At 55.0% G+C, this 27,471-nt stretch overlaps 10 protein-coding genes across 10 annotated transcripts; 3 read left to right on the forward strand and 7 right to left on the reverse strand.

The window, feature by feature from the left end:
* Positions 1 to 199: 199 nt before the first annotated feature.
* Positions 200 to 847, forward strand: E0L32_006160 (uncharacterized protein; the record flags this gene model as incomplete). The annotated part of the gene is made up of 1 exon (XM_031140762.1): positions 200 to 847. The coding sequence occupies one exon, from the start codon at positions 200 to 202 to the stop codon at positions 845 to 847; it is 648 nt and encodes a 215-aa protein (XP_030995141.1).
* Positions 848 to 2,242: 1,395 nt separating this feature from the next.
* E0L32_006161 (uncharacterized protein) lies at positions 2,243 to 6,003 on the forward strand (the record flags this gene model as incomplete). Its single annotated transcript, XM_031140763.1, has 10 exons — positions 2,243 to 3,429; positions 3,493 to 3,707; positions 3,763 to 3,840; positions 3,899 to 3,984; positions 4,039 to 4,091; positions 4,146 to 4,253; positions 4,302 to 4,716; positions 4,785 to 5,193; positions 5,249 to 5,400; positions 5,458 to 6,003. 10 exons carry the CDS (start codon positions 2,243 to 2,245, stop codon positions 6,001 to 6,003), a joined length of 3,249 nt encoding a protein of 1,082 aa, XP_030995142.1.
* Positions 6,004 to 7,348: 1,345 nt separating this feature from the next.
* Positions 7,349 to 9,650, reverse strand: E0L32_006162 (uncharacterized protein; the record flags this gene model as incomplete). Its single annotated transcript, XM_031140764.1, has 4 exons — positions 7,349 to 8,337; positions 8,394 to 9,226; positions 9,295 to 9,429; positions 9,505 to 9,650. 4 exons carry the CDS (start codon positions 9,648 to 9,650, stop codon positions 7,349 to 7,351), a joined length of 2,103 nt encoding a protein of 700 aa, XP_030995143.1.
* Positions 9,651 to 10,546: 896 nt separating this feature from the next.
* On the forward strand, positions 10,547 to 11,812 carry E0L32_006163 (uncharacterized protein; the record flags this gene model as incomplete). The annotated part of the gene is made up of 3 exons (XM_031140765.1): positions 10,547 to 11,381; positions 11,454 to 11,543; positions 11,607 to 11,812. 3 exons carry the CDS (start codon positions 10,547 to 10,549, stop codon positions 11,810 to 11,812), a joined length of 1,131 nt encoding a protein of 376 aa, XP_030995144.1.
* Positions 11,813 to 11,980: 168 nt separating this feature from the next.
* On the reverse strand, positions 11,981 to 12,757 carry E0L32_006164 (uncharacterized protein; the record flags this gene model as incomplete). Its single annotated transcript, XM_031140766.1, has 2 exons — positions 11,981 to 12,601; positions 12,680 to 12,757. The coding sequence occupies 2 exons, from the start codon at positions 12,755 to 12,757 to the stop codon at positions 11,981 to 11,983; spliced, it is 699 nt and encodes a 232-aa protein (XP_030995145.1).
* A 1,147-nt stretch (positions 12,758 to 13,904) lies between these two features.
* On the reverse strand, positions 13,905 to 15,606 carry E0L32_006165 (uncharacterized protein; the record flags this gene model as incomplete). The annotated part of the gene is made up of 2 exons (XM_031140767.1): positions 13,905 to 14,550; positions 14,609 to 15,606. The coding sequence occupies 2 exons, from the start codon at positions 15,604 to 15,606 to the stop codon at positions 13,905 to 13,907; spliced, it is 1,644 nt and encodes a 547-aa protein (XP_030995146.1).
* A 1,666-nt stretch (positions 15,607 to 17,272) lies between these two features.
* Positions 17,273 to 19,710, reverse strand: E0L32_006166 (uncharacterized protein; the record flags this gene model as incomplete). The annotated part of the gene is made up of 5 exons (XM_031140769.1): positions 17,273 to 17,719; positions 17,777 to 17,940; positions 18,000 to 18,090; positions 18,147 to 19,130; positions 19,198 to 19,710. The coding sequence occupies 5 exons, from the start codon at positions 19,708 to 19,710 to the stop codon at positions 17,273 to 17,275; spliced, it is 2,199 nt and encodes a 732-aa protein (XP_030995147.1).
* A 669-nt stretch (positions 19,711 to 20,379) lies between these two features.
* On the reverse strand, positions 20,380 to 21,771 carry E0L32_006167 (uncharacterized protein; the record flags this gene model as incomplete). Its single annotated transcript, XM_031140770.1, has 4 exons — positions 20,380 to 20,587; positions 20,667 to 20,741; positions 20,816 to 21,323; positions 21,531 to 21,771. The coding sequence occupies 4 exons, from the start codon at positions 21,769 to 21,771 to the stop codon at positions 20,380 to 20,382; spliced, it is 1,032 nt and encodes a 343-aa protein (XP_030995148.1).
* A 1,380-nt stretch (positions 21,772 to 23,151) lies between these two features.
* E0L32_006168 (uncharacterized protein) lies at positions 23,152 to 24,464 on the reverse strand (the record flags this gene model as incomplete). Its single annotated transcript, XM_031140771.1, has 3 exons — positions 23,152 to 23,874; positions 24,124 to 24,297; positions 24,357 to 24,464. The coding sequence occupies 3 exons, from the start codon at positions 24,462 to 24,464 to the stop codon at positions 23,152 to 23,154; spliced, it is 1,005 nt and encodes a 334-aa protein (XP_030995149.1).
* Positions 24,465 to 25,576: 1,112 nt separating this feature from the next.
* Positions 25,577 to 26,997, reverse strand: E0L32_006169 (uncharacterized protein; the record flags this gene model as incomplete). The annotated part of the gene is made up of 3 exons (XM_031140772.1): positions 25,577 to 25,610; positions 25,680 to 26,877; positions 26,934 to 26,997. The coding sequence occupies 3 exons, from the start codon at positions 26,995 to 26,997 to the stop codon at positions 25,577 to 25,579; spliced, it is 1,296 nt and encodes a 431-aa protein (XP_030995150.1).
* Between the last annotated feature and the right edge of the window lie 474 nt (positions 26,998 to 27,471).

Consider the following 27,471-nt stretch of genomic DNA (forward strand, 5'->3'; position numbering starts at 1 on the left):
TCCGGGAATTAACGCCAACAGGCCTTGCGTTCAACACTTGAATTGCATCATTCGAGCAGTATAAAGGAAGCCGTTCCTCCCCTGCTCGAGTCTCAAAACTCAGGTCTCAGTAGCCAGGCAGCATCAGCCATCAGAGCAACAAGAGCAGACGAAATCTTCCGACTCCTAAACCCGCCAACGAATTCCTAGTCTCGCCAAGATGACTCGCTTCCTCCTCGTTCTCCTCGCCGCCGTCGCCGTGCAGCAGGCCGCAGCTGCCCCGGTCACCACCACGGCGCTCGCGCCTCCCCCTCCCAAGCCCACGGCCCCGGCTGCCATGCCCCCTCAACCCTCTCAGGCGGCTCCTAAGGCTCCTAAGCCGGATCCTAAGGGTCCCGCTAAGCCCGCCCCCAAGGCTCCCGCTAAGCCAGCTCCCGAGAGCCCTGCCAAGCCAGCTCCGGAGTCTCCTGCCAAGCCCGCTCCGGAGAGCCCTGCTAAGCCCGCTCCGGAGAGCCCCGCCAAACCGGCTCCCGAGTCTCCGGCGAAGCCCGCACCCGAGTCTCCTGCCAAACCCGCTCCAGAGTCTCCGGCTAAGCCTGCCCCTGAGTCTCCCGCTAAGCCTGCCCCGGAGAGCCCCGCCAAACCGGCTCCCGAGTCTCCGGCCAAGCCCGCACCTGAGAGCCCAGCGAAGCCTGCTCCGGAGTCTCCCGCTAAGCCTGCCCCCGAGTCTCCCGCCAAGCCTGCTCCGGAGTCTCCTGCTAAGCCTGCTCCCGAGAGCCCCGCCAAACCCGCTCCCGAGACTCCTGCTAAGCCCGCTCCCGAGACTCCTGCTAAGCCCGCTCCCAAGACGCCGGCTAAGCCCAACTAGGTCTGCTCCTCCCGGCCTGGCCGGCATGGGTCACCCTACTCGGCCCACTCCGTTACTCCCCGGCGGAAGCGGTCTTCCAGCCTGAACTCACCGTTCGGTGCCCATCCCGGCCTCTCGCGCTCCCTCTGTTGCTCTGCCCCTTGCTACGACTAAGATGAAGGAGTGAAGGAAGATGTATGAAAAAGAAAATTCTGAATGTTGGAGGAATAGGCGGTCCACGCCCGAGTCCTGTCGTTACATACTACTGTTGGATTCTTCTAGCCATACTTTTGAAATGTAGTGGTACTTGATGATGCTAAATCAATCCGTGCCATTTGAAATCCATCCGCTCATCGGTTCCTTGAAGTTGTGACATTTCTCACCCATCATGACTAGATAAATGGCTGGTTTGCTTGCTCTTATTAGAACCATGTAGAGTGTCTAGAGTAATCCCTATAGACTTTTTACTCGTGGATTTGCCTCGATACTCCTATTGAGCGAAAGGTGAGGCCCTTGTAGTGCAGGTCCCTGTAGGGAAGGACTTATTCGGAAACCAGCATCTGGTTATCAAACCAGGATCACGACTGGACGTCTCGGATTAGTCGCGTCTACCAATTGCCCTTGCAGTGTCAAACCAGCATCGCAAAAAGGTCTTGGGGTTGGTCAAGGACCTGGGATGCCCAATCGCACCTGCCTCCTTCTGTTCCGCAATCATCAAAGGTCACCTTTTTGCCCTGATACTCAATATCTGATCACTTCTCTCCATCATCTCATGTAGCATATCCTTTTGACTTCTCCAGCCCTCCCAGCCTCATTCTCTTCAGCTACATAGATGATTCTCTCATCGCTATTTCTTTCCCACTTCCAGGATTCTTCCTTTCCTACTACATCTTCCTAGTATCACCACCATAGATCGTGATCACAGCTCGCTCAAGAGTGTGAACGATTTCCTCGTTTATTTTGGGGAATACTCCTTCAGAACCCCTCCATCAAACCTGCTTTGAGAAGTTTGAATTCTGATCCTCTTCCCTTGGCTTTCCTCTTCTTCCTAGCTTAGTCTTTCTTCTCGTCATCAGGCGTCTGCTGTCTTCTACAAACGTGCATCTGAGCATTCATATAGAGGTCAACGATTAGTAGATCTTCCTCTGCCCCTTGGAGCACAGCTACCATCAGATTGCTTATTCTCCTTCACCTATCATCATCTTTCTCTAGACTCGTCATTTCCCTAGAAATCATGCCACACCATCAGTCCTGCATATGATACACGGGTGAAAGTCCTTCACTCATTGCATTTTGTTTCAACACTGGCCTCTTACCCTATCATTTCCTCATCGCAGGTTTGATTCAGACGACGGATCACCAGAACGTGATGCAACACCCACCAGAGCTTCACTCTGATCTGACATCAGTCTAGACATGGCTTCCGAAAAGGAAGTCGAGTCTCGAGTGGGACCTGGAGATGGGCCAGAACAACCCAATAATTCTGCCACGGCACCCATCATCATCATCTCAGATGATGAGGCCGAAGATGATCACGCCGACACAGCAGGCAGTGTTCAGCACTCTCAGCAGCGCGCTGACATGGCGTCTGATGTCACGGCGCCGGCGGCCGAGAGTCAGCAGCCTTTACATGCTGCAACGAAGGCACAGAAGGGCTCTCCGTGTCCCCCAACGAAGCAGAAACAAGACCCGGGATTGGAGAAACCCGTCAAGATGAACGACATCCCAGCTTACAGCGGCAGCGCCGAGCTCCAGAAGCGATCGTCGCCCACTGATTCGGCGAAGATTAAGGTAGAGGAGCCCCAGGAGACACCCATTTCGAACGTGGACCAAGCACCACAGAGCAAGAAGGCCCAGCAGACAACGCCCAAGAAGAAAGATAGGGGAGTGGCAAGAAAAACTGCCCAAGAGTACTGGCAACGCGAGGATAAGGAGTTTACTCAAAAACTCCTGAATCTATGCGCCAGGGCAATAAAGAAGCCCGATGACTCCCAGAACGACTCTCAAGTGAGTGATTCAAAACGTCGGAAGGGAGAGAACGGTGTTGCCACTCCCGTCTCCACGTCCAAAGCCGGCATCATCCTTCAGAGCCGCGACCAGATTACCGCACGAGCATCGATGGCGGGCATGTCTTTTCTAGACCCTATCGCCGCAACCACAAAGACGGACCTGATGCAGGCGGACGTGCCTGGTACAGAACTCCTGATCATGGCCAGTAGAGGTTTCGGACATAATAAATGCACACTCAACAATGTCAGCCAAGAGTGGCAAGTCCCAGGCATGAAGTGCCACCTTCGCCCACACCAAGTCATCGGAGTTTGCTGGATGCTCGCCCGAGAGCTTATGGGAGAGAAACCGCTCGGCGGCATCCTGGCCGACCAGATGGGGCTGGGAAAGACTATACAGATGCTCGCCTGTATGGCCAGCAATCCGCCAAGCAAGCGCGACAAGAGGAAGATGGGATCAACATTGATCGTGACTACGGCTGTGGATCAATGGATCAGTGAGATCAAGCAACACACCGAGGTTGACGAACCGTTGCGTATCCGAGGCAACGAGAAACGCGGGCTCCCATTGCAGAACGTCAGACCGAGTGAGATTGTGTAAGAAATATGCCCGCTAACCTCCTCGCCCCCATATTGCCATTTGCTGATCTCTTCACGCAGGGTCACAAGCTACGAGGAGGTGATGCGTAGTTTCCCACGGGGTACAAAGAACGATTCAGGTCAAGAGGCAATGGATGACTTTGAGAAGATGAAGCGTGCCGAATGGATTGAGAAGTACAAGAAGGAACTGAGAAAGAGCGGGACGATCTTCCTGATGGATTGGCACAGGGTGGTTCTGGACGAAGCTCACAAGATCAAGAATGCCAACACAAGGAGTAAGTCTCGTCTTTGGTCTGTCAATGACAGATGGCTAATATCTCACACTTCCAGCATCCATTGCCTGCCGAGCTCTCAAGTCCAAGTATCGGTGGGCATTGACAGGCACTCCTATCCAGAACTATTGCAAGGGTATGTTTCCCTCATCGTCCCTGAGCCCCGACAAACAGAACTGATTGATAAACACTAGAGATCTATCCATACCTTCATTTCCTCGGAACCGAATGGCCAAAGAACAGAGAAGACTTCACGAAAGCACTCCAGCGTCGAGCAGAGGTGGGTGAAAAAAAAAATGCTATTGAAAGACTCCAGTGTACTGATACAAACCAGATGGAGAAGACCAGACTTGTCCACGAATACATCTCCTATTTCTTCTTGAAACGGTAAAATATTAAAATGCAAGAATATGGTACCAGCCAGAGCTAACAAACGAGCAGGGAATGTGACGACATGTTTCTGGGCCGGCCTCTTCTGGACATCCCGACTCCATACCCGATACAGACATGGTGGCTTGATATGCCTGTCGACGAGCAAATCATTTACAAGTGAGTATAGCGAAATCAAGGTTGTGAATGGACACTCATTCCTCTTAGGACGATCATGCGCGCTCTCTCCGAATGCCTCCAGAGAGAAAAATGCAGTGAAGAGGCCGAGGGCAAAGAGAAGAAGGAGAATGCACTCGTGGTCTTTCGGCGTGCCTGTCAAATGATATCTCATGCATTCGCCGCTGAGGGCTTCTACCTCAGATGGTTCGACGAACCCGGCCTTTGTTTGCTCGCAGACGATCTTCGGGAACACCAGTGCTCAACGCGACTCCTGGATTTGATACACCGCGTTGTTCTGAACCGGCCCTTGCCTCAGGATACCGAGGCCTCGAATATATCCCAGGCTGACAACGCTCAGAAGCAAGTCGAACGAGCGGCTGCCATTCTCAAGGAAGATGTCAGTCTATTACGATGCCTGAATGCGCACTGCAACACGCCAGGGCTTCAGCTCCATATCGGTCAGGTGAGTCGCTGATATGTCCGACCTCATACACTTTGTGGAACTCTCTCTACTCACTCTTCAATCTATAGTGCAAACACGCGCTCTGTCGGCATTGCTTCGAGGACTTCACAAAGGAAATCGTCGACGATAGATACCCGTGTCCAAGTTGCAACCGTCCCGGAAGGTGGACAGCTCCCGAAGAACTCAACAAGCCCACGATGACGGGCGAGGCCGGATTCACCGCAGTGCCGTTTACTCCCAAGGGCAGCGCCCGCAGAGGCAAGAAGCAGAGAAGGGCAGCGCAGCGTGAACTCCGGCCTGGTGTTGATCTCAACGGCGTGGTTGCCAAGCCACAAGGAAAAGCTCTGTTCCTCAAGCTCTCAGACGACCGTTCACTGGAGCCAACCAAGGAGCCGATCAAGCATAGTGCCAAGACGGCGGCCACTATGTACATCATCGAGAAATGGCAATCTGAAGCACCGGAGGACAAAATCATTGGTAGGGCAGCAAAAGGACTGCCACTCTTACTTCTCATTGCTGACATTCATCATAGTCTTTACCCAGTCCAGATACGTCATGGGCATCTTGGCTCGCAGTCTGTCGGCAAAGAAACTCGGTTTCCTCTACTTCGAGGGCGGGATGAATCCCGAGCAGAAAGGGATGGCTTTGGAGGAGTTCCGCACTAACCCAAAGTGCAAGGTCTTGGTAAGTCTTTCAAGGATCAGATAGACTCAAGGCACGACGTCTGATTGAAGGACCCAGATCGCCGGCCTGATGTCGGGTGGACAGGCCTACAATATGACATGTGCGAACCGAGTCATCCTTGTTGACCCCTGGTGGAACGCCTCGATCGAGCGCCAAGCATTTGGTCGTGTTCATCGTCTGGGGCAGAAGAAGACTTGCCACTTTGTCCGCCTGATGATGAGGGATTCTATCGACGAGGGCATCCATCGAATGCACCATGAGAAAGATGCTGTCGTCGAAGGCGTTACGGAGGGAAGCACCTTGAGCCTTAAGCTCATCTCAAAAGTGCTCGACGGCATGCTTGAGAAGCTCGAGGTCGACTGGACACAAGCGCAGACGGCCGAGGACATGGATTTCAGCAAGCTGGTACTGACCCCGTCTGTTGACAACACCGCATCTGGAGAGCACAAGAAGAGTACGCAGAAGCGGAAACACGGCGACATCAACGCCAGCGAGGAGTCGAACGAGGGCGGCGGTTCTGACATTGAGGAAGAGCACGACTCGAGCGAGAATGCCTCCGGTGACGATGACAGCAGCTATGAGGAGGACACCAACGATGAATAAACGGCAAGGATGCCTCCACGCGCGACAATGCTGGCGCGAGCGAGTCTTTGAACCACACACTCAGTACCAGTTCTCCTCTTTTCTTCATTCGTTTCCAAGATTTTCACTGGCGGTGCCTCTTCCTCTGATGGGCTTTCCCAACTCCTTCAGCCACATTCGACAGCATCGGGGAGAAGCGACAGAGATTCCAGACACGAGGGGTCGCATTTCATATCCACAAACTCTGATCCTTTCTTAGCTTACGCGTGAGATTTACAACAAGGAAGGGCGGAGGGGGACACTGGTACCTTGGCGAAGGTGTCTCGTCGCAGGAGTATTCATTAGCTAACAACATCGATTGCCTTTACTCGATAGATTTTAATACATCCCGCTCTCGCCATGATGCTCTTCTGTGATGCTTATACTTGGCAAGTGATGGACAGATTAGTCGACGGACTGCTAACAGAAGTACTTGTCTATCCATCAAACCCATCGGTTTCAGGTAGCGGAATAGCCCTTCCGAGTTCCAGGGCAAGGATATGACAAGGGTGTTGGTTGTTAAGATTGATGTAGCTTGGGCCGTTGTGTTAGCCACGGGGCATCGTGCCGTGAGACACAGTAGCCCTGGTTTAGTTGGAGATAGCAGACCGATGCTTCAGTCTGTCAGAGTGGCTAATGAGCAGACTGATATGATTCTTCGAGAAAAGGGGGCGGCCATACATATCACTCAAGCAGGAACCTCCACAGTACCATACCCTGGACCGATGCTTTTTTCTTCCCCACGAAATAACGAGCCCATGGTCAGAAGTTCCGAGAGATACTGTGGTCTTTGAACAAAGAGCGGGCAACGACATTGGGCGGACGCCCTAGCTCCGTGATCCCGGATGAATCTGGCCCGGCATTTACCGCCTTGGAGAGACCTCCGGATCTCCACTGTTCCCGGTCGCAAGGGGTCACCTCGGAAGCACGATAATTGAGTCATAAGATTGAGTATTCATTTGTATTTCACTACATATGCCGGGTCTACTGCGAACAGTTAAGTGCAAAAGATCAAGAACCTGCCAATGAGAACACTCTGGCCTGCGCAATGCACAAATCAACAAGTACAATTCCACAATCTGAGACGAGGACACAGAACCTTGACGTTGGTTAAAATCAGCTAAGGCGATGACCAAAATGTATAGTGTGTGGCGAGGCCACGTTGTAGTCGATACAGACAAAGATGCAGCCTCCTAGGTCAGTGTAATTTGGCCGCTAACATGCTTGATTAGCCTTGTACGTCCAGGCCGAGATTGTGTACCCATAATCCATGCTGGACCACTGGGTCCTACAAGGAGCTATGGCCTCGAATGGAAGGAAAAGGATCTCACTTGGTGTCATTGGCGGCTTGAAGCCGGACCACCAAGTCTGTCAGCTTGTCAATCTTGGACGACAGCTCCGCGATGCGGACCTCGACATCCGTGGGGGCTTCACCCGTGTCCTCGTCGACATTGCCGGTGCGTCCAGGCCGCACAAACCTTGGCGAAAAGTCAGACACGCTCGTGAAGCGCGACCGGCGATACGAGGTATCCGAGTTCCGCTTTGGTTGCTGAGATTTGAGAGACGGGCGGACGGGGGTTCCCAGGGTGGTAGTCTCTTGTCTAGGCCCCTTGAAGAAGCCAGCAAATTCGTCCGGATCCTTCAATTTGCCGCGTACCAGCTCGTAGAACATGATGGCCCCGACGATGGGAAGATGTGTTGCCTTGAGAAGCAGAATGCGCGCAGCTCGGAACTTGTTGTCCGAAGGGAGGAAGATGCGCAAGGGCCGGAATATGACGAGAGCGAGCAGATTGAAGGGTGGATAAAAGTGCGTGAGTCGGTTGCTGGTCGATGCCTCTAGGACGTAGACGCTGTAGACGTAGAGATACTCTTCCCGAGCGTGGCTGATAACACGCGAGAAACTGTTGGAGAGCATACCGGTAAGGGAGCCCATGAGGAGGATTGAGCTCAGCGTAATGAAGATGAGCATGAGAGGAGGGCCAAAGATGGGGTCGATCTGCTTCATGTGGTCAAAACCGACGTAGCTCGACCCGAAGAAGATCTTGGTCAAGATCATGGTCATGTCGGGGAGACTGAAGCGATCGCGGCCGACAAGGGAGAAGGTGGTGAGGAACCCGAGATAGATAATAACAACAAGGACCATGAATTTGATGAAGTCCTTTCCCATCTCCTTAAGACACGGGATCAGGGTACCCCAGTATGGGCTGAGACTGAGGATGGAACAGATCCGTGGCACCATGAAGAGGGCTTCCAGAGAGAGGATGTCAAAGGCAAGATCGACAATCATACGATCGTTCCTCGACAACCCGATGATCCCTTTGGTTGATTGAATTAGATCGGACACTGCAAAGAGGGCCAGGGAATTAACTTACTCATGATCGCAAACATGATTCCGATGGACATCATTATCACATCGAACAGGTTCCAGACATCTGCCGCATAGAAGATGGACCCTGCGTCGATCCATTCGCTCAGCTCATCGTAGATGAAAGCCCCAAACCAGATGTACAGCAGAACCTCAATCGGCGTGATCCGGGTGGGGTTCCTCTCAACGAGGACAGAGTAGTACAACGCCAGGAAGCTGGCAAAGAAGAGAACCTCGAAAGATTTGAGGTACTTGGGAACACGCAGCCGCGAGAACGGGTCGGCTGTGTGGGCGTTGTAGAATCTTGGCTTCTTCTCTGCATGCACAGACAGGCTGTCCCAAAAGACAATATCGCCGTTCCAGATACCAGTAATGATCTTTTGCACGACGTTCTGGCTGAGGAAGCGCTTTGCATCAGCGATAGCGGCGATCTCGAGAGCATTCAGGCCGATGAAAGATGAAGTCGGGTCATCCTCCTCGTCGTCGCTGCCGCCATCGAACGTCATGCTCATGGTGAGCCTGGAGATGGACTGGAAGAGACGAGACCGCCTGCTGGTGCCCGTCTGCTCCAAGACCTTTCGAGCATTCTCGGCAGTGTTGGTCCAGGCCTGAGACAAGAGCGCGGTCGTCTCAGTGGCACGCTCTTCATCCTGCTGGTTGGTGTCGTCTTCGCTGGTCGAGTCATCTGTGACTGCCGGGATCTCATAGAGGCAGTAATCCACAGCCTCGCGTTCCGAGAGGCGCGTCAGCAGACGCCATGCAACAATCTCACAAGCGCTAGCACGCGCTTCTCCAAGTCCCTTATCCTCGCTCGACGCATTGTAGTGCCATTTGAGAGCCCTGCGTAGGCGTTAGCATCAAGTGAGCACTTTGTGGTTATCTATCATCTCGATTGAGATCAAACATACAATAGAGCGTTGACAATCGCTGGGTTGGTACACTCGAGACTCAGGTGCTCTACCAGGTCTCTGAGAGAGTCTCCAGCAATGGTCGTTCTCAGCTGCTCAAAAGTGCTTGGCAAAGTCACAACTTCGGTGATGAATCTTTTATGCGGATAGTCAGCGTACGATTCCGTGCATCGCCTTTGAAAAAAAAGGAAAGCATTGATCGTAACATACTCAGACAGCTTCTTAACCACGTCACGGAAGACGTCATCCTCGTTGATTTCAGGGAGATGCCCCTCAGCACCCCCTGTGAAGGGAGACGGCGTTCTGGGCTCCTCGGCGTGTCTCTGCGCGAAAGATTTCACGCGCATGGGAGCCATGGCTGCTCCAGTCTCACCTTGCGGCAATGCTGAGAATGAGATAGCCGGGCTGACTGTCTTCCAAGAGGTCGAGTCCAGGCTGGGATGGCGGGGGGTGGTGGTTGTCAGCTCGGTGCTTGGCTCTGAAGCGGGGAATTCCAAGATTCGGGTCAGGGCTCTCCAGTGCTACGCGGTAGCACCCGCACGGGGACGAAGGAACCCACTGTTGGCGCTAAATCTTGCCGATCCACCGCCTGTTTCAGAGCTCGGTTCAGCACGTGCATGTGAGTTCACAAGTAAAGTACCGAAATCAAGCTTGCTTCCCCAGGTTATCCTTGATCCTTGATCTCGACGGGTGGATCAATGCCATTCCCCTTCATTGTGTGTTGGGCACTTGGGTGTCTGAGAAGAAATCTTTCCATAGAGGCTACAAACACAGTTCGAGTCAGTCACTCATCTCGTATCTCTACGGCTGTGCATAGAAGACTGAAGAGTGGACGAAAGAGAAGGAGGTTAAGGAAACAAGGCAGGTAGGAAAAAGAACGTTGTTGCGAAGAGTTCAGTAAGCCGGGGCAAAGGCACAAAAGAGTCGCGGAGCGCCCCCCTCCGCGCGGCTCTGCCCATCCCGCCGTCCTGGGTGGATTCTGATATTAGCCTTCAACCTCTCCATGTGATGGACGGATGGATGTGATTACTGCACTGAGATGACCATCACTTAGACACTGAGCTCGAGTAACATCAAGTTCCTATGTTGGAAAGTTCCACCGCAGTCGAGTTAACTTGGCAAGCATGTTGTCTTTCCAGGACTGGCCGCCAGCAAGGTCCGGGTGATGTATATAACACGAGGCTCCCTTTCCCCTTTCCTCGCTGCCATGCTCGCTAGGCCAGTAGATATCCCTTTGGATTGACATTCCATCATGAAGTCGCTTGCTTGCTTCCTGCTAGGCGCCCTGTCCCTGACGGGGGCAGCCCTCTCCGCGCCGCTCCAGGCCGCCGCGGCCGCCGACCCCAGCAGCTTCCCCTCGGTCGACGGCCTCCGGTTCAAGATCGACGGGCAGACCAAGTATGCCGCCGGCACCAACTCGTACTGGATCAGCTTCCTGACCAACAACGCCGACGTCGACCTCGTCATGGACCACCTGGCCCAGTCCGGGCTCAAGATCCTGCGCGTCTGGGGCTTCAACGACGTCACCCAGCGGCCCGCCGGCAGCACGGTGTGGTACCAGTACCTCTCGGCCTCGGGCTCGCAGATCAACACGGGCGCCAACGGCCTGCAGCGGCTCGACTACGTCGTCGCGGCGGCCGAGAGGCGCGGCGTCAAGCTCATCGTCAACTTTGTCAACAACTGGGGCGACTACGGCGGCATGCCGGCCTACGTGGCGGCCTTTGGCGGCTCCAAGGAAGGCTGGTACACCAACGCCCGGGCCCAGGACCAGTACCGCAAGTACGTCGCCGCCGTGGTCGGCCGGTACCGCAACTCGTCCGCCGTGTTCGCGTGGGAGCTGGCCAACGAGCCGCGGTGCAAGGGGTGCAGCAGCGACGTCATCTACAAGTGGGCGTCGGACGTCTCCAAGCACATCAAGTCGCTCGACCCGAACCACATGGTGACGCTCGGAGACGAAGGGTTCGGCCTCCCCGGCGGAGACGGCTCGACGAGCTACCCGTACGGGACGTCTGAGGGTGTCGACTTTGTCAAGAATCTCGGTATTAAGACTCTTGACTTTGGTGTTTTCCACATGTATCCCAAGAGCTGTAAGTTTTGCCCTCTTAGGCCCCTTCCCGTGATGAGGGGGGTTCAAACACGATACTGACTACCGAAATCAGGGGGTGTCTCTAACAGCTTCGGTCCCGGGTGGGTCAGGGACCACGGCGCTGCCTGCAAGAAGGCAGGGAAGCCGTGCCTGTTTGAAGAATGTAAGTGAAGCAGCATACATACAAACAAACATATGCAGGAAGACAGAGGCTGACTTTTGATAGATGGCACCGAAAGCGATCACTGCAACGTAGAGAAGCCCTGGCAGCAGGCATCCCTAACCACCGAGGGCGTCGCCGGAGATCTGTTCTGGCAATGGGGTGACATCTTGAGCACGGGACAAACCCACAACGACGGCAACACCATCTACTACGGCTCCGCAGACGCGAAGTGCCTCGTCACGGACCATGTGAAGGCTATCAACTCTTGATGCAAACTCATGTATCTCTCACAAGTAGTCAGGGATGGGTACCCGATTAATAGTCGGCAGAGAGGCAGTGTGTTCTAAGAAAAAAAAGTCAAATGCTATTCATGATTGTTGCTAGTTATCCTTGTTATTGCCATTCATATATCCCATAAATCTTCCCTTCCCTTCCCTTTATTTCTTCAGCGCCGCCAAGATGGCCTCGCCGACGGCCTTCGCGCTGGCCGGGTTCTGCCCCGTGATCAGGTTGCCGTCGACGACGACCTTCTCGCCCCACGGCTCGGCGGCCTTGACGTACTTGCCCCCGCTGGCCTCGTTCATCTTGTCCTCGAGCATGAAGGGCATCCACTTGCTGTAGTCCATCTGGTCCTCCTCGACGTTGCTGAAGCCCGTGACCTCCCGGCCCTTGAGCAGCGAGTGCCCGTCCAGCGGCACCTTGACGTTGACCAGCGCCGCGGGGCCGTGGCACACGGCGGCGACGGGCTTGCCCTTGGCGGCGAACTCGGAGCACACGCGCTGCGAGGTGACGTCGCCGGCGAGGTCGAACATGGGGCCGTGGCCGCCCGGGTAGAAGAGGGCGTCGTAGTCGTCGGCGGCCGTGGCGGCGATGGTCGACAGCTTGGTCGTCGACTCCCAGAGGGGCTTCTGGTCGGCGAAGAAGGCGCTGGCCGAGGGGTCCTGCTTGAACATCTCGACCGACGCCGGGTCCAGGGGCGCCTTGCCGCCGTTGGGCGAGGCGATGGTGATCTCGCAGCCGGCCTCCTTGAGGACGTCGTACGGGTGGGAGAGCTCGGGCTGTTTTCAGGGCAGATTTTGTGTTAATGGACCAACTCGCTGTTATTGACGCGGTTTGCGACTGGGCTATTTTCTTACCAGGAACCAGCCGGTGGGCTTGCCGGACTCGCCCAGCTTATCGTGGGAGGTGAGGATGATGAGAACCTTGGGCGCCATTGTAGCTTTTGTTTTGTACTGTTCAGTTGGACTCGGTCGTCTGGGAGAAAGTGATATGATCAATTGAAGAAAGCAAGTCTGTTCTGGTAGGAATGCAGCTCGAAATAATGGTGTGTCTCTGTGTCTCTGTGTATCTGTGTATTGCGAGAAACGTCCTCGACAGCTCATTTATACAGATCCAGAAAGCTTAAGATTGCCCCTCCAACTCACCTCTCTCCACGGAGACCCCGTTGACTAATCCTATGTGAAACCGCACATGTTGCAGCTGCTGGGCAAAACAAAGTTTGACTGTCTTTTTTCGGTGGGCTCCAGAGACAATGCGGTAAACGACCCTCGAGTCGAGACAGCTATCCACTGACGTCAGCGGCGGACTAGGCCCTATCCAGGTAACAGCACCGTGGGCACCCACATGTACTTTGTGTGATCAACCGAGAGCAAAAGTACATGTGGGAAACTTTGCAACATTGCCCACCCATGGCACTCCCCGGGGGTTCTCTCTCCGTGGACGTCCGTGGAGGCCTTGCTTATGATGAACAAATGCCAGACATCTTCCTGCTCCACAGAACGCAAGAAAACGTTGTCCGGGCACGGCACTTGAGCGGCAGTTACGGCGCAAATCTTTGCTAGCGCTCCCGGCGAGAAGCTTCTGTGGAGCCCGGTGATGCCCGTCAGGACATCCGTTTCGGTCAAGCAGAGGATCTGAAGGTTCGCCGTGCTGTGTAGGCCAAATTGAGACATCGGACATAAGCTTAGATCACATCGGACATCAGTTTAGATCAAAGGTTTGTTTGGACACATGTTTGATAATCATCTACCTCCGGTATCTCCCTTCTTCTGATTAACTGCTACCATGGTGCTTGCGGCGGCCCTTTCTTCTTCGATAAGTAGGCCCATCCGCTCCCATCAAACCCAGTCCTCGTACCCAAGAAATCTATCAACCTCGCGGTCTGAAATATCTCAAACGCCGGGGATCTATGATCCATGTGTATGCTTTCCCCAAGATACTCAAAGGAAGGTATCATGCCACCTATGCTCCCCAAAGAACGCCATCGTGTGTCTTGAGAATTAGAAAAAAAAAACACAAGTCATTGCCAGAACTCGTATCGAAAAGGACCGCCGCGTCGAATTCGTTCCCAATCATGCTCTATTACATCCACATCGGACTGCGGCTGTACCTTCTGTTCTGCTGCCAGAGCGGCCGGCCCGGTGATCCAAAGGGGCTCGTCGGCTGCTCCGCTTGCGTATCGTGGTAGGGCTCGTGAGGCGCATCGGCGGCGTCAAGACCCGGGCTACCTATGCTTCCGTAGCCCTGGCCGCTGTAGTGTGTATGCGCCACCCCGATCCCACCGCCGGCGGGACCTCCGCCGTTGTTGGCGCTCATAGTGCCATTAACATGCTCGCCGCTACTGCTCGAATACTCTCCCAGGTCGCCACTCTCGGGGACGTGCTCGTCGATGCGCTCGAGGGCGTGATTGAAGCCCGCTGAGAAGTCGTCGATTTCCCGGGTGAGGGGTACTTGATCCCCTTCGTACCCAAGCGGCTGGCTGTGAGAGCCATCGTGCGAGTAGGCACCGTATGCGCCGGCAGCCGCGGCGCCCGTTGCAGCACCGGCAGCCGCGGTTGTGTACGGCGACATCTGGTGATACTCCTGCATTGCAGGCGGTATATGAGGGGGCACTTGAACACCGTCCCCACCCCTGATTTCAGTCGTCGTGCCGTGGGGGTACATGCCCGTTTCGTAGGTGTCTTGGTTTGAGTGGAGCGCCTGGAAGCCTTGGTTGCCAGACATCGGACTGAAGCTTTATGTTAGCTGTGTTGCTCCATAGCAGATTAGAAGAGTCCACCACATACCTAATGTACTGTGTGTCGCTTCCCGGGCCGGGACCGTTTCGGACATTACCCTTGCGGCGCCGCCAGAGGTAGAGGCCCAGTACGAAGAAAAGCACGAGACCTGCAAGTCCACCAATGACTCCTCCCACGATAGCACCCGTATTCTTGCCATTTCCACTACTTTCTGTAGCACCACTTGCCGGTGCGCTCGTAGCTTCGTTTGTGGCGGTACTGCTTGTCTGCGACGTTGAGCTGGGCTTTGTCGAGCTAGATGTCGTGCTCGAAGTCGAAGTCGAACTCGAACCGCTGGTGCTCGATACGGAGGAACTGCTGGTGCTGCTTGCCGAACTTCTCGTGAAGCTCCTTGTCCCCGTGCTCGGGTCAATGCTCGTGGGCGTCGCCAGGCTCGTCGGGCTCTCCGTCAACTGCACACTAACGCTGGTAATAGGCAGCGTCGACGTGATCCCGGACGCGGTCGCCACCACCGAGGTAGCCAGGTCGCTAGCCGTGCCGCACCCGTACTGGAAGAACCCCCCCGCGAACTCGTTGCGGTAGCAGACGTCGCTGCCGGCGCAGGTGAAGACGTACGGGTCGACGACGCTCTGCGCGCCGCTGTTGAAGTCGACGCAGCCCGTGAAGATGCCCGTCGTGCACGAGGCCGCGCCGTTGGGGCAGCAGCCGATCGCGCCGTGCTCCGAGTCCAGCACGCAGTGGCTGCCCGCCGAGCAGGTCGCCGGCAGGGCCGAGTCGCCGCCAATGTACCCGCATACCGTGTTGAAGATGTCTTCGGCGGCGGCGGCGGCGGCCTGTGGGCGCCTGCGCGACGCTCGATATCGGATCTGTCGTGGAGAGGGAGCAGCCGTTGGCGGTGGCGGTATGGCTACCACGTTGAGGGCATGGTGAGGGAGGGTCGTCGTCGCTTGTGGGAGCAGGTGTGCTTGGGAGGTGTCGAGGAGTTGTGCGAGGAAGACGAGAGCCGCCAGAGAAGGCGGCCTGAGTATGATATGCGAATTGGTCATGATGATCGATGCATGAGGAGGATATGGGTTCTCTGGGTAGAGCTGAAAGCTGCTGAAGAGTATATGGATGGCTGGTTGTGAAAGTTGTAGCGAGTGTCAAGCGAACGAGTGTTGGTTTGGGGTTGCCGAGGAGGCTGGAAAAGAGAAAGGTAAAGATCGAAGTTGAGGGATCAGAACCAGGAAGTTTCGAAGAACACAAATGCGCCCGGATGCGAGCGCAGTTCCTTGTGCCGGCCGGGAGAGAGGTGTGGGTGTGATGGTGTGTGATGGGCAGGGCTGACGAAAGCTGGTTCAGTTACACGGGCGAGACAGGCACGACAGACTTGACAAGTCCGTCGAGGAAGGGCATCCTTGATAATGAGCAAGTAAGACAAGGGCAATGGTCCGTCCCTGGGGAATGAAGCGACGATCAAGGGTCCTAGCACTGAATAGAAGCAGGGGCAACTCGGCAAGGGAGGCGAAAATGGATGCTGGGACCTGTGAACAATCCCGGTAGCATTATGAGAGTACGAAATAAGATGATGCCACTACCTATTTTGCATCTGATGCAGCAAGCAACGTACCCCTCCGCCGGCCTCCTCCGCTTTGCCTCGTGGTGGCCTGCTGCACTGGCATTCGATCAAGACTGACAAAAGTGCCCTGGATGTGTGTCGTTGGAATGCGGGAGACGATAAATCTGGGTGGCTGAGAAACAGAAGCTTGGATTCCTCGCCACCACAGCCTAGGCTATATCGGGTAGCCGCTGCCCAAGAATTGTTACAGCGCCAACACGCAGAGTTCAGCCTAGAAGCCCCGTAAGCATCTTTTTTTATATTCCTCTAGCGGTCCGAGCCAGTGAGAATGCGCGGCGCCCCTGCCCGAGATACAGGGGGCTGGATGCAGATCGGTGGCTGTGCCTGCAGCCAGCATTTACGCAGTCAAATGTGTGAGAGCTGCTGCTTCACGCGCACAGATATCTCGTAATCTTCGGCTCTAGTCAGACCCGGAGAAAGCTTGTTGAAAAAGCATAAGATCAAACAACGCCCTCTCCGACGGCGCTTTTGCCCCTAGAAGAACACAAGTCGAGAACGGTGTGGCTGAAGTGCGATGTTGTTGGGCGCAGAGAACCTTAGGTCGGGACCTCCAAGGAACACCAGCCACAGTGACTACTTGTACGTATTGGATGAAGATCTTAGCCCAGGACCCCGATTTCGTGCAGCGACGCCATTGGCTACTTCTGTCAATCATGACATCGCCATGTTGCCATCACCCGTCCAGCCCACCATCGGCCGACGTCAAAACGATGCTCAATTGTCACTCTGGTGATTCAATGGCCCGGTTCTTGGCGCAGAAACCTGCTGCTGTCGGCTATCTCTGTTCCGTGACGCCGTTGAGGTTATCGCCACTGTGCTGGAGGCCGTCCAGGTCTCGCACCGTTCCCCAAGTCAAGTGTTGCTGATCGACTGAAAGTGTTTTGCTGAGTAACGTCTTGGTGCTTTCCGGACAGTGGCTCGTGCAAACTCACAACATTGATCTTGCAGCTTTAGATTTGTGTTTGAGAGCCGGAACAGAGCTACCAAAAACTAAATAAATTTGCTAGAGAATGTTTAAACAATGAGGCCGGACATGTGTTGCTTATTACCGTACCACTAACTCCTCCCAGATGTCAGCATAACACGCGCGGGCATCACAGACTCAAGTCGACCAGCTGTTCCGTCACCTGGCTGGCTGTCCCCTTTTCCCTCTCCGCTGCGACACCCGAGTACTTGTTGATCCAGTCAAAGATGGTCTTGTGCCACAGGAGCGAGTTGTCCGGCTTCTGCACAAAGTGATTCTCGTCCGGGAACGTCAGGAACCGGCTCGGCACCCCCATCAGCTGCAGGGTCCGGAAGGTAGCCAGGCCCTCGGTGATGGCGCACCGGTAGTCCTTGTCGCTGTGTATCACCAGCGTCGGCGACGCGTGCTTCCAGTTCCTCAGCAGCTCCGGGCGAGAAGGATCCCACTTGCTGAGCTCCTTGAAGTTGGCCCAGGGGAACCCGTTGCCCTTGAAGTCGGCCAGGCCGCTCGACTCGTCCGAGAACAAGGTTATGTTGGGAGTCGTAAAGACCGAGTCGTGGCAGACTGTTGCTCTGAACTGTCAAATGGTCAGCGATTGGGCGAGTCTCTCTCACACATGTTGTCCGCAACTCACCCTTCGGCCCAGCGCGTGGCCGTTGATCCAGTTGATCATGTATCCGCCATAACTACCGCCAGCGGCAATTGCTCTGTCTGTGTCAATGTACGGGATATTCTTCAGATATTCCATGCAGCTGACAAGATCCTCGTACGGATATCCGCCCCAGCTGCCGTAAATTCCTTTGCAAATATTGGATTAGCACACTTATGCAAACTTGATTGGATTTCGCTGGACTCACTTGCGGCATGCTCAATGCCAAAGGTTGTGCTTCCCGAAATATTAGGAAGCACAACAACATAGCCTTGCTCTGCCCAGACCATCGCATTCCACTATTTTCACGTCAAAAACCTTCTACAAAGAATGTTTCAAGGATTGTTGAACTCACCCTTGCATGCCACGAGTCTAGCCAAGCGGAAGCAGGTCCACCGTGGATCATGAGCACCATGGGGTATTGCTTATCGTCGTTGAACTTGCTGGGCTTGACCACCCAGGCTTGCACAACATAGTCGCCGTCGCCCTCGAAGTAGATCTCGGATACCTGAGACCGGCTGAGGCCGAAGTTGGGGTCCAGACGCTTGGTCGGGATGGAGAAGATCATCTTGTCCTCGGCGTGACCACCAATGCCAATCATCTCGTACCAGCTTGGTTCCGTCAAGCTGGATCCGGACACCAGGACTCCCTCTTTGCCTCGGGGTGGGTTGAGGACCGGGTAGTAGGCAGACACAGATCCGTGGTCAGTGAGCTTGAGCGGCTTGGCCTTGTTCTTCATCTCGACGTGGAACAGTGACTCTCTTCCGCAATCGCCGGCCGCGATGAAGAGAGACTGGCCAGAGAGGCCGAATGCGAAACTCGAAGGCACGAGTGACCATTTCTCCTGGATGATAAACTCAAAGACGTCGAGTGTCCCCACCGTCGAGCCTTGCGCGTCGGGGTTCTCGACAAACGTCATGTGCAGTCGGACGTCGGCAGGGCGCTCGAGCGTCGCATGAAGGAAGCACAGCATGTCCCCATCGGGCGAGAAACGAAGATTCGAAAAGATGCCGGGCGTATGCTCCTGCCGCAAGAGAATCTTGGTGGGTTTGCTCATGGACGCCTGGGAGAAAGAGTCTAGAGGCACAAAGTAGAGATTGTTGCTGCCAAAGTCATCGGCTGACCTGAGAGTGTGGTCCTTGGCCGCGAAGGTGATGCCCTTGGGGCCAATATCGTAGTAGTCCTCGGTATCTTCTGGCTCGTAGACATTATCAGGGGCTTCCATGTCCGTGCCCGCCAGCGCGTTCTTCAAAGGGGCATCCACAGCCCATTTGTCGTCCTTTACTACAAGCGTCGAGAAGAAGATTGAATTCTTCTGTGGTTTGACGTATGAATCCCACTTGCAACCCCGTCAGCTGTGATCTGGTACATGAAATGCATAGCAGAAAACACGGAGAGCAACCTACCTCGCGAACATGCAGTGTGTCGTAAATCAAGCCACTGCTAGCCTTCTTTTCGACAGCCTCTTCGTTGTACAACTCGCCGTCCTCGCCTGCAAGCCCAACACAGGCAAAGGCGAGAGTTCCATCTTTAAGGCTCACAAGCTTCAACGCCTCGACAGGCCCAGGGAGCGTTCCGGCAACGTAGGACTGTGATTCTGCAGAGGTGTTTGCCTTTGCACCAACATCAGGCGTGACAACTATCTCCGTCTCGCCCTTGTCGGCAGACCGCAGCCAGAGGAGGGCGTGCTGGTCCTTGAAAGGAAGCCAATTGATGTCATGAAGCTTGTCACCGTCAGAGATGGTCCAGGTATCGCCATTCGAGAGGTCAATGATGTTGACTTCTTTCTTTGTGCCCTCGCCAAAGGTATGCGTCGATGTGGTAAAGAAGCCGAGCTTGCCATCGAGAGTCGGAACAGCAGCGCCACGCCGCGGCGCGCTGAGGAAGGCCTCGGGCGTCAAGCTGTATTTGAGGACCATACTATATACGCAGCCGGGTTGCAATAACCTCAAATTCTTGGAAGTCAAGAGTTCAAGAGACTGTGCTCGCTCAGCGATGGGGTGAAATGCCAGGTGAGAGTGAGACGAGGCGGGGTAGATCGACGACAGGGAGGCTCGCCACACAATGCCGGCTGATCTATGCACTTAAGAAAGGCAACTTCAATCAAGAGCGTAAGCAGATGAGGAATCGGATTACGACGAGACAAGACAAGATTGGAATATTTTCATGGGCATGGCCGCGCAGCCTTGCCCGTTCTTACGTACCATGGGAGATGCCACGCGTACCATCTCGGACTGTGGTGTTAGTGGCGACCTGCCTAAAACAGCACGCCGAGGGCGGCGCCATCTTGTCACTAAGCCTAGTGCTTGAAATGTTGAAAGTAAGCTTAACAACTTTAGACCCTTTGCATCAGGGCAACGGGCTCTGCCGCCCGTCAGTCTGTATTTCTGAATCGACTACATCGGTAATATTTAGATATGAAAGAAGCAGAATGAATGTCTGAACCCTGTTCCATGCAGCTGAGAAGCAAGAGGCCATGCCTGAAATCCATGTAATACAAAACGCCGGCAATGAGAGACCAGAGTCCTTCCAAGGTTCGTTCTACACCACTTGCACTTTTCTTTTGCGCCTCCCCACAGTCGTCACGCTCATGCGGACGTCTTCTCGGCGTCACGAGCCGCAGGCTGTGCCATCTCCACGTCCTGGCTGGCATCGGTGGCCGCGGCGCCGTCGGTGGAGCTCTTGTCGCCCTTCTTGCCCTTCTTGCTGCGGTGCAGGTCCATCTTGGCGGCCATCTGAGGGAAGAAAATGCCTGGCGGGAAGCCAGAGAGGAGCCCGACGGCGATGAGGACCATGCTGCAAGGCTCTGTGGTCAGCATTCATCTTTGGAACCAGAGTTCCGACATTTCTGTTTGGAAAAAAAAAAAGGACTCACAATCCGTCGAGGACGATGAAGGACGGCTCATCCTGCATGATGTGGTTGCCCCAACCACCAGCCATCTCAATGATACTGTAACACATAACATGCCCGGTCAGCCTCCCAGTTTCCCAGCGTCAGGCGAAGCTTTGCTCCCAGCCACTTACCGGTAGATACACCGGATCATCAAGCAGCTGTACGCCCCCGTGATGGCGTACACAAACATCCGCACCTTGCGGTCCGACCACAGCGCGACGGCGTGCTCGTCGGCCTCGCCGGAGCGCACCCACCGGCGCAGGCGGACCCAGTAGTCGGCGCCCGTGGCGCCGAAGAAGAGCAGCACAAAGACCTGCAGCGCGACGCCGGCGATGATGGCGCTGTTGCCGCCGTTGACGAGCTTCTGGTTCGGGTGCGCCGAGTTGCCGCCCGAGGCGGCCAGCGCGCCGCCGATGGCCTGCACGAGCAGGCAGGTGACGTCGGCGGGGACGAAGATGAAGGGGTACAGGTTCGGCCGCACGCGCGACAGGGCCGGGCTGAAGGCCAGCGAGACGTGCTTGAGCGTCAGGTAGATGGAGATGCAGATGAGCGTCGGCGCCAGGATGATGGCGCAGATCTGCAGCTGGAAGGCGTCCTTGTTCCACGGGTTGTCGGCCATGAGGATGCGGCCGATGTAGCCTGTTTCCCCAACAAAAGGGTCAGCGAACGGGACGGGGCACACACACACACACACAAGGAGACGGGGTGTTAATTGATTGTCCAGTTCCCCAAGGGCCAAATTGAAACCCCCCTCCCTTTTCCCAGCAACCCGGGTTTGCGTACGGCGGGACGGGGTAATTCAAGACTCGACCCTGGGGAGACAACTTTGAACGGGGGAAGGCATACCGGCAACCTCCAATATCAATCCAGCGACAATGAATGTCATGAAGCTCCAGGTCTTCTTTCGAATGCCCACCACCAAAGTCGCGATCATTGCGATCGCAAAGGCGATGGTGAAGAAGATGTTGATGCCCCGGTTGGGGTAATAACCTTGAGTCGATGCCTTGACAGGGCAGTACGGTCCAACTTCCGTACATATCTCCCACGGCCTCCCCTGCGGGGGACCCGTCGTGTTTGTTCCAGACATTGTGTTGCTAGGTCGAGTCCGGCCGCTTTCCCCCAATATCTCCTATGCTTCGGTCGCGTTCGTTTAGATCGCCAGGCGAGAGGCGCAACTCCGTCTCACACAACTGTCCAGTCGGTCCCCGTCTAAGATAAAATATTACAATCGGTTGGGATTCCAGAGACAGAAAAAAAAGAAAGTCGAGAATATGTTACAAAGGAGATAGCATTCAGCCTCGGGACGACCAATGTAACAGTCAGCTTATCCGCTGAAACGTGTGCAGACGAAAGGACATGCAGAGAGCACCTGCGTCAGGCACAACATGGGAAGGTCTGTATAAGTAAGAACCCAGGCAAAATCCCGCCCAAGTGGTATGCGAGTACGCGGACCCCGTACATGCCCCGTTGTCAAAGCCAAGCAAACAAGTGGGAAAATAGGATTCCATGATTCAATACGGAGTACACTAAAGTCCGGGCGAAATAACGTGAGATGGGGTCCCCTTCGGCTTTGACTCCACCACAAGAGAGAATCCCTCCAAGAGAAACATCGCTTGGCCGAGGTGCCAAAAGGGCTGCACCTGGTCGGAGAGAGAGCTATCCGGCGCGGCCTCCTTGCCGATTGGAAAGAAGATTGGAGGTAGAGACTCGTCCAGAACAATGCCACCGGCGAAAGGTGGAGCAGGAAGAGACAAGGGACCACCGATTTTACCATCCATCGCCGGCGCGGCGGGCCTAGAAAGATGCTACCTAGACTGGTTGGTTCTCTGGTTCTCCTGTATCAAACTAGGACGGGAGAACACGCTGATGCTGCAGCTCATTGACCGTCCGAGACAAGACCACAAGGCTGAGAATACCACGTAGTTGGACCCTTGAGGCCCGGATCAAGGTAGTAGTTCTTCGAGAACACGCGAATGCAGACAACGCCCTGACTATCTTCACATGGCAATCATACTGCAGAGGGCATGAAGGAAGTAGGTACTACGGCTTGGAGATGGAAGATCGAAGGCAATGTGGAGATCGGAGGGATTCAGTGGTCCGGAAGCCACCCCTACACTACGAAGGACTTTCCTCTTTGGTTTAGCGTCTCTTGATGACGGCCAGAAGCACCGGGTTCGTCGCCTGGGGTCAATGGATAGGTTCTTTGACATGTCTTAGCTCTGCCGAGACGCCTAAGAAACCCCATCGCGCACATCCACGGATGTCACCCCGGTCGGCACGATTCCATATCGGGGATAAAGTGCGAGATACTCGCATCGCAAATCAAACATCAACCTTATTGGCCCACTGCCGTATAATAATTTACCCACGTCGGGTGCACACAGATTGGTCCGCAGCTGAACTGAACAAGCTACACAAAAGAGGTAATCCAAAGTCGCTTTTGTATATTAAAGAGATCTACTCCTTTCTACTCCTTGCCGCCTAGATATCTGTACACAACACTAAAGTCTCTGCCCTTGCAGTTCTCAACTTTCTCGGCAGTCTCGTATACGTTTTTAGCAGCGTCCGCGAGCTCCAGCTTTGCGTTCGCCTCCTTGGCCGCAGCGATCGCGAGATTGAGATCCTTTCGCATCAGGCTGATGCCAAACCCGCCGCTGTAATCGCGGTTGGCCGGCGCCGTCTCTACAACACCCTTCACAGGGTTGTTCACCTCGCTGGGCCAGCACTTGCCCGTGCTTACGTTGATCACGCCGGCGAGGACCTTGGGGTCCAGACCCCACTTGATACCAAGGTTCATAGCCTCGGCCGTACCAATGTTGTTGATGGCGAGGAGGTAGTTGTTGGCAAGCTTGGCCGCCAGTCCAGCACCAGGGTTACCGCAGTGCAACACTCGCTTACCCATACGGAGTAGAATGGGCTCGATTCGCTCGACCAGGGAAGAGGGCGCGCCCAACATGAAAGTCAGGGTACCTGCAGTGGCTCCAACGACACCGCCGGACATGGGCGCATCGACGAACTGTGCGTCGTGCTTCGCAACAGAGCCGGCAACTTCTAGAGACGAAGACGGGTCAATCGTCGAGCAGTCGATGAAGATGCGCGGCTTTGAACGGGCCGAGAGACCACCCTCTAGGATCGAGGCGTAGACCGACTTGACGTGCGACGGCTCCGGGAGCACAGTGATGACAGTATCCTAGATAGCGAGCTCATCAGCAACATGGACCAACGGTGAGTGGTCATCGTGATCAGGGCGCAATTCCTTCCAGGCCAAGGGAAGATGTTTTCAGAGGATTGGCTTTATTGTATAATGGATAATCACGGGAGAACCGGCAAGCCGGTTCCAACTTAGATCATAGATAGAACAAACTCATCATTTAGGGGAGGTGAAGGAGGAATGCGCCCAAGAGACGAATGCAGAACAGAGATGAAAATTGTGACTTACCGCATCCTTGGAAGCCTCGGAAACATCTTGCGCAACCTCGACAACAGCTCCACCGGCCTGCGACGACTTCATCTCGCCCGCCAGCTTCTCCGCCGCGGCCTTGTTGATATCAAAGATACGAATCGTATCACTCGGCGGCAGCTTTGCCTGGAGGTTCTTGGCCATTTGGTAGCCCTGCGCGGTTCGTCAACGTTAGCGACCTGGTTGTAGGAGAGAGCAGGAGTAATGCATACCATCTGGCCCAGTCCAATGAAGCCGTAGTTGTCGAGCCTCCGCGCCGAGGACGAGAACGCCCGCCGCTGCAGCGAAACCTGCTTCCACGCCCGGACGCCGGCCCTCATCTTCGTGTCTCTGTGTGGTTAATGGCGGGTGCAGGTCACAAAAGAAATGAAATTGGTTCGAGAACCACCAGGAATGTCACAATTGAGGCTTCTCGAGATTCTTGAGCTGGCGTTGTTTGGAGGAGTGACGTTTCGTGGAGAGAAAGCAGCATTGAAAGCTCCGGCTTAGGAGGGTGCATAGCGACGGCTCGCGAGGGGTACAGTTACCCGAATGCCGGTCATTGCCGCTCAAACTCCACGGATGACTTACCTGCCCATTGGCTTGACCGCAGTTACTCCATGATGTGCTGTCCCAGCATGATGACACAGCCAGGGAGTCCCGGAGAACATGGTTCAATCTGTTTGAACCCCAAACCAGTGGTTAGGCATGGCTAAAGAGCAACTTTCCATGAGGGTGAGAAGTGTTGGAAAGGTTTTGGACCTCTTAATTGAAGCTCGGTAAATTTTGTGGGTGGTAGTACACGAGAAAGCGGTGAGGCGCGGCACATGGCATCTGCTCTGTGCTCAGTTCTGAGCACTGGCCTCACTTGAGCTGGTTGATAAAGGAGCTATATCAGGAGGCACCGTTGGTAAGAGATAAAACATTATTGATGAAGACGGTTCAACTTCGTCCAGAAACGAAGGCGTCGATTTCGCAGGCATCCTAAGGTGGAGCTGCATTGAACAGAAACATCATGAAGCGCCCACAACCAATACACGAGATCTCCAAGGCTGGAGTCGTTTCTCCCATGGCTTAAGACGGCATTTCGGTTGGCGATATGATCAAAGCAGTACAAGTTATGGGCATACTCGGTACTCTTACTCATCAATTAAAAGATCAGTATAAATCCACAGTGCCCCTTTGCATCCCGGAACATAAACGGAACATAAACGGCCTCCCTTAACAGCATCAGCTCCAGCCACCGCACTCAAACAAAGGCGAGTACAAGGCCCTCCAAGGCAAACTACTCGCATCTACTCCAGACAAGAAGGGGGTATGTTGTATAAAAGCAACCGTGAAGGGGTGTTGTGAAATCAATCTCCGGCAAAACTCCCGTCCTGATGACCGATGCCGCCCACGCATTTTCCATTTTTCTGCACTACAAAGCGGTGATCCAACAGCATCTAGCGCTTTACAGCATGCCCATAACATAGGGAACCAAGGCCCTGATGAAAAGTCAGTAAACGGTGTCCCAAAAGTCTAGATAGTGAGGTCCGAGGCAATCCGCTACTCACCCCACTGCCAGAGTTGCACTAATGCCCAGCAACGCCCGCTTCCGGACGCGCTCCTTTTTCAGTTCAACTTCCGTCTTGACCTTCTTCGCCCGCGGCTCCTCGGGGGCGTTTTCTGCCGCATTCTCCTTGGTCTCCTCGTCCTTGTCTCCGACCGTAATGTCATCGGCCTTGCGCTTGCTCTTCTTGGCTGTGGGTGTGTTGCTGCTCGCTGCCTCTATGGCCGGCTGCACCATTTCCCTCGCCTCGGCGAGCATGCGAGCCATCTCCTCAGCTGAGGGAGGCTCGCCCGCCATAGGGACCTCAACCTCGACATTGGTGACCGTGGTCTCAACGCCATCTGTGTCGACCTTGACGTTCTGATCCACGTTGATCTTGACTTTGGGATCTTCCTCGACTGGCGCAAGCAGTGCTGGAGGTTCTACGGCCGCGTTCTCGGCTACGGGCTTCTCGGAATCCTCGGTCATTGGAGTGTCAGGCTGAGCAGCAGATTCTCCGTTCACGAGACTCGGAGATGCTGAGGCCTTGGAGCTGGGAGCAGGAGTCTCGGAGGCTGCCTGCTGAGCAGCCGCGGCGGCCTTTGAGGAGCGCTTGCGCGGGCTTGCTGCAGCCTTCTTGGTGCCGGTAGACTTGGACGGGCTAGCAGATCGCCTTGCGCGAGAGCTCCGCGGAAGCGACGTTGGCGTCGGGGGTGCAAGGTTGGGCTGGCCGTGGAAGAACTTTGGCGGAGCCGAGATCTTCTTGGGCGGGCTCGCTCCTTCATTTCCACCAGAGACCTGGATGTCGGATGGATCAAGCAAAGCCCGGATCCAGGGCACAATACCATATTCCTCAGCCAGGCCAAGTGCCTGCTCTGGGGGGATCCAGATGTTTCCAGCCGTCTCCTCGGGACTAGTAGTCTCGATCGCCTTGATGAACTTGCGCTCGGCCTCCTCTTCATGCGCCTCGGCGTAGGGGAAGGTGGCCTTGAACATGCCGGTCGCGGAGACGAAGCCGTCGTGGCTGCGGCGCATCAGGAAGTAACTGCTGGGGCTGGACTTGAAGATGCCTGAAGCAATGCCCTTGGGGAGAGGTGCGCGCAAGTGCGCGTAGTCGAAGGCGCCCAGGCTGGAGGGGTCAATCTCTGTCCCCGGGATCGTAGCAACCATGCGCGGAGTGAGCTGAGTCTGTCCGAGGCGTCGGCGGGAGATAAGCTCGGCATCTGTGAAGTCTGGTTTAGCTGACAGTGGCAGCCGACGAGGAGCGAGGGGGACGAACACTCGGGCACACCCTCGGTCATCAGCGGGTTCCGCTTCTCTGGGAGGGTCCTTGATGAGGCCATCTCGAGTTCGAATGTATTCGAAGGGATTAAAGGTCTATACTGGTGAATTTAGGAGTGCGAAGTGGATGAAGAACGAAGCGAATTTAGACGCTCCAGGTTCCGACAAGAAAGGATCGCGCGACTCGTTCCCCAAGCTGGCCGAATAGTCGAGTTCTGAGCACCTTGGAAGATCACGTTAGCGCCTATGACCCCAGCCCGACCAAGGATCATGTCCTTCCACCAAATAATCGCATACCTCTCTATGCGCGATTGACTGTCGCGAAGTCGGAAGAAAAAGAAACCAAAGGATGGGGAATTGAGGATGGTGTCTGAACCCTTGCCGATGGAGCTGAGAGATTGCTTGCTGGCTTTTGTCGCGCGCGCGCGCAGGCGGAGTGGAGTCCGGGCGGATCGAGCTACGAGGGAGGAGGCGTGGGAAGGTAGCCGTAGAAACGCCAAAAGCCACGATCCCGCCAATGGAAGAGACTAAGGGAG

Source organism: Thyridium curvatum (genome assembly GCF_004353045.1).
Source record: "Thyridium curvatum strain D216 chromosome Unknown NODE_34_length_383523_cov_77.689754, whole genome shotgun sequence".
In the NCBI taxonomy this organism is placed as follows: Eukaryota; Fungi; Ascomycota; class Sordariomycetes; order Thyridiales; family Thyridiaceae; genus Thyridium; species Thyridium curvatum.